Below are 5,004 nucleotides of genomic sequence, written 5' to 3' on the forward strand. Positions count from 1 at the left end.
CCTCAGCTGTAGATCTCTGCAGTTCATCCAGAGTGATCATGGGCCTCTTGGCTGCATCTCTGATCAGTCTTCTCCTTGTATGAGCTGAAAGTTTAGAGGGACGGCCAGGTCTTGGTAGATTTGCAGTGGTCTGATACTCCTTCCATTTCAATATTATCGCTTGCACAGTGCTCCTTGGGATGTTTAAAGCTTGGGAAATCTTTATGTATCCAAATCCGGCTTTAAACGTCTTCACAACAGTATCTCGGGCCTGCCTGGTGTGTTCCTTGTTCTTCATGATGATCTCTGCGCTTTTAACGGATCTCTGAGACTATCACAGTGCAGGTGCATTTATACGGAAACTTGATTACACACAGGTGGATTGTATTTATCATCATTAGTCATTTAGGTCAACATTGGATCATTCAGAGATCCTCACTGAACTTCTGGAGAGAGTTTGCTGCACTGAAAGTAAAGGGGCTGAATAATTTTGCCTGTCGAATTTTTCAGTTTTTGATTTGTTAAAAAAGTTTGAAATATCAAATAAATGTCGTTCCACTTCATGATTGTGTCCCACTTGTTCTTGATTCTTCACAAAAAAATACAGTTTTATATCTTTATGTTTGAAGCCTGAAATGTGGCAAAAGGTCGCAAAGTTCAAGAGGGCCGAATACTTTCGCAAGGCACTGTATATTGTCATATTATCCTCTTTGGGCCTCCTCTTTCATAAATGTTGGGTTTATTTTCTTTCCTTTTGGAGTGTTCAGAATCAGTTAGCCAACACTCTAACCATATCCATTCATGTGGAACCATCATGGGCAGGCTCAGATCAATTCTTTTCACATTGTCCTTTCCAGCACAGTTCTAGAAACAATGGTGGATGTGTATGCAGGCCAGCCCAGTACAGCTTGGCTCATAGTGCGAAAAGGGAATCGGTTTGATACCATCATCAGTCTAATCTATCAACATGGTTTCAGAGAATTTTGTTTAATTCTGTTAGTAAATCAATTTTGTATGAATTACTTTGTCGATGTCCATCATCTATTTTTATTGACATGTTACGAGTTACAATTTGTATGATATGTTATGAATTTGCAAACGTACAATAATTTACAAAATTCAAATTTGTTGTGGCTAACATTAGCTAGGTGGCTCGTTGGCTAACGCTAATGTTAGCTAGCTGGCTAACGTTAGCTAGGCTATGGGTTAGGGTTAAGGTTAAGAGTTATGTTCAAGAGTTACGTTTTGGGTTTGAGGAAGGGTTACATAAAAGGGTTAAGGTTAGGATTAGGGGAAGGGTAGCTAACATGCTAAATAGTTGCGAAGTAGCTAAAAAGTGATAAGTAGTTGAGAGGTTGCTAATTAAATAAAATGCTGAAGTTGTCAGTAATGAGTTTTGAACATGCAACCTTTGGGTTGCTAGACATTCGCTTTCAAAGCTTGCCATCCACCCTGACCAACCACCCTTTTTTCATTTTTGCCTTAAGTAATATTTGCTCTTATGTAACCATACCAAACTTACATAGCATACTAATATCAGTGCCCCGGATTTACTTGTACTATGTTACGTCTCGTCTATAAGACCAGGCAGAACCTATGCTTCTGGGGAGGCTCTTTTTATGTTCTTAACGTTATGCGTCAATAAATGAGATGGCTGTGCTATTACACTGGTTGCTTCTCCTCCACATCTGTTTCACTCAAACAGCCACCCACACAGCTCTACAGCACCGCCCCTTAGCTGTACAACCTTTTATTTTCTAATTCAAACAGCAAGAATGAAAAAAATCTTTAACAGAACAGAATATGTTTGTCTTGTACCACCAGAGCACTTTCAGTACAAAGCTAAAAGTGTGATGATGATCATGATGACGATGATTTAAAATGCGTATGATTCAAAACACAAGATCATCACACAATATTAGTTGTTTACAGAAAGTGCTCTATTTTGTTAACCGCTGACATGCACAATTGTTTGGGACTGTATCAACACTGGACTAATAAACAAAATACTAAAATATGTTTTCTAGAGAAACATGTCCCTTTTTAGAAAAACTATTGCTTTTCTTTCAATTAGTTAATTTGTGTTCTGATTGATCATGATTTTATCAAACATTTATTACATTTGTCAAATTCCCATATTTTCTAATTATCTTTGTACAAGGGGCACTGACTAACACATTTAAAAGACAACAAGTATTATTAACACTACATTTTAGAATGATTAAGCTAAGTTCGTCAAAGCCTTAACACCTGACATCAGAGTACACTCTCTCCTGTGGCATCTCTCTCTTCTTTCTCCCTCTTTTAGTTTTGTTCTCAGAGAAATTCAATGCAGCATAATTCAACGTATCTCCATCTTGAGCCTAAGAGGAACACATTTTAGAAACATAGAAAAACCATGTTTCTTACACATAAATACTTGTCAGATACATGTTGTTCATATCACATGGTTATATTCATAGAAATAGAAAAAGTATCTATGAGTCAGTAGGCCACATATTTGTTAGAAAATAGATAATTACTGGCTAAATATTCATCACATAGAGTAGTTTTCAAGGGTTATCATGAGCTATTGAGGGATTTCAACCTAAATTTGGAATCAAACCATTTCACAATATAAATATACCTGTTCTCCACGTAATCTGTCATGTCTGCCAATCTGTGAGGCACCCACTGCTTCAACAGAAGAACAAATCTAATAAAGCATTGCTGTCTGTTGAAAACATCTTATCACCAAAGCAGAAACTTTCCAGGATTTTTTTAAATGTACCTGATTTTCCCATTAAAGAACATACCATTTTGAAATTTCAGAAGTTTTTTTAAATACATTGTCATGGTCCTAGAGTCATGAAATGTTCAGAGTACATTGAGGGGCATTACAGCTTTCAATAAATGAAAAGAAAAATTGAAATTGCAAGGTTTTCATCAGACAGTGACTAAAAGGCAAGACTATTTTCAATATCAATTCAAAACGATTGTTACTTCAGCACAGCAAAAGATATCTAGCATATTTTCATAATCATATTGCTTACCTTTGCAATTTTCACAGATTTGCTCTTTTCGTCTGGTGCAGACAAGGAACATGATCCCAATCCCACACAACACCAACGCCACTGTCAAACCTACAACAACCACTACCAGAGCCATTTCTGAAAGAAACATAAAAAGGAATGTCATGAAGTACATATTTAAATTTTTACTCAAGAAATATGTATTATGATTGATAGCCAGATTTAGTTTAATATATTGGCACTATAACATACTGATGCACTATAAAACATTAGGCTTACAGATGTAGGATCTTAATTTGATCAGTATGTTGTTCCTGATAACTTCCTGCACAACTTGTGATGTATTGGAGTTATAAAAAGGCTTGTAAAGTTTGTAATTTCCACTTTTAAATCTCAGACTTGATTTTCCCTAACAAAATATTGATTAACCCTTACTAAAATGGACATTAATTTCAATCCACATAATAATCCACATTTCCTGTTACTGCGGGATTATTTTCCTGACAGAAGCGACCTCGCTCAAATTAAGATCCTACATCTGTACTCTTCAATTAACCTGATTCTACCTGACACATTCACTTCCGTGTTACTGGCCAGGTCCAATTTTGTTCCTTTGCCAAAAAGGATCTCCCCACATATGGCCACAGCACAGTAGTAAGTCCCAGCATCAGGTGGGCTGAGGTTGTTCTTGGAGAGGCTGTAGATACAGCTCTGTGTAGGAGAGGGAGTCTCAGGGCTCTTCTGACACTCATCTCTCCTGTTCCCAGGGGTGTAAATGACTCCTGGATGGGATTCTCCTGATCCAATTCTGAACCAGTACACGCTGTGTTCTCCTGTACAGGCCTCAGAGAGCACTGTACACTGCAGAGTCACATTTTCTCCTGGGTGGAATGGATCAGAAACTGACCTCTGTACTACAGTCTTGTAATCAGACCTCTGGGGATTCTTGCCTAAATGGTACATTTAAGGTTTCATATAAATCAATCTGAAACAACACTTTCTCAAATGCAATGCAATAAAATAATACCATACAGACGCATAGAAAATATATGACGATGTAAGAACCCTGAACAAAAAATGAAAGGCATTAATATCTTCACATTACCTTTTAATACTAAAAAAGTTCCATTGATAAAGTTGACTTCACAGTCTGTGATAGAGACACAATAGTAAACAGCTTCATCCGTGGGTTCCATCTTTTGGATTGTAAGACGATATATCCCGTCAGCTTGAGCCTTCTCCATACTAAGATGTGAATTTCTAAATTCCTTGTGCAGTTCAGGCCTTGACTGATTTTTCTGCATCTTTGCAACAACCTGAGGAATTTGCCCTGTTACTTGCTTGAACCAGAACATGTTTCCCTCATTGTATACTTGCTTTGAGAAAACACAGTTGAGAATCACTTGGTCACCAATTTGAACCCACTGAACTTGAAAATGCCGCGGAACATTGTTGCATTGTGTCACATCTAAAAATGCAAAAACAATATAAAAGTTTAGGTTATTAAGAAGAGCGAGGACTGTAGGACTGAAGAAAACTGAACAGTATCAGAAACCCTATAAAGACAAATTTCCCCTCAAATGCTTATATTGTGAACTGAACTGAATCACATTATGGTTAGACAAGCAAAGGTATTAATTGCAAAACTTACATATTGTACTGAATAATACCACAACAACCCCGATTCTGATCATCTTGGTGTGTAGCTCCGGTGGATAAAGGCTTAAAAAAGATGTACCAATATGCAGGTTTGAAGACCGACCTGATAGGCTGTTGCAAAAAATAAAACACATTACTTCCTGTAAAATTTTCTAGCAACAGAGTTTTGGGTTACCCAAACACCTACAGTGTTTCATTTAGCCACTATTCTGTGATTTGCTGAAGCTGTTGCACTTCTCAATGTATCTATTATATAGAGGAATGCCACTCTTTCTTGATATGCTATACAAGAGGGTAATGTCAAAAAGGCTTCATTTGCTATTTGTACATCTTTTAGATAATGTTATGCCAAAGG

General features: G+C 37.1%; 1 protein-coding gene across 2 annotated transcripts; it reads right to left on the reverse strand.

The window, feature by feature from the left end:
- Window positions 1-308: 308 nt before the first annotated feature.
- On the reverse strand, window positions 309-4,706 carry LOC135527107 (uncharacterized). 2 transcript variants are annotated; one of them, XM_064955754.1, is made up of 6 exons: window positions 4,642-4,706; window positions 4,096-4,458; window positions 3,557-3,940; window positions 3,012-3,128; window positions 2,606-2,652; window positions 309-2,342 (listed from the first exon to the last, which is right to left on the reverse strand). In XM_064955754.1, exons 1-6 carry the CDS (start codon window positions 4,682-4,684, stop codon window positions 2,223-2,225), a joined length of 1,074 nt encoding a protein of 357 aa, XP_064811826.1. In that variant the 5' UTR covers window positions 4,685-4,706; the 3' UTR covers window positions 309-2,222. The 2 variants fall into 2 exon arrangements, with proteins under 2 accessions (XP_064811826.1, XP_064811824.1); XM_064955752.1 differs by having other exon boundaries at window positions 2,606-2,655.
- Between the last annotated feature and the right edge of the window lie 298 nt (window positions 4,707-5,004).

This window comes from Oncorhynchus masou, chromosome 32 (genome assembly GCF_036934945.1).
Source record: "Oncorhynchus masou masou isolate Uvic2021 chromosome 32, UVic_Omas_1.1, whole genome shotgun sequence".
Lineage (NCBI taxonomy): Eukaryota > Metazoa > Chordata > Actinopteri > Salmoniformes > Salmonidae > Oncorhynchus > Oncorhynchus masou.

What these genes read in the sequence shown, in the direction of transcription:
- LOC135527107 (XM_064955752.1), bottom strand. Translation starts at nt 4,684, where the DNA reads ATGATCAGAATCGGGGTTGTTGTGGTATTATTCAGTACAATAT. An exon ending in GGTATTATTCAGTACAATAT is followed by an intron (nt 4,459 to 4,641) that starts GTAAGTTTTGCA and finishes TTGCATTTTTAG; the next exon opens with ATGTGACACAATGCAACAAT. An exon ending in AACTTTTTTAGTATTAAAAG is followed by an intron (nt 3,941 to 4,095) that starts GTAATGTGAAGA and finishes TGTACCATTTAG; the next exon opens with GCAAGAATCCCCAGAGGTCT.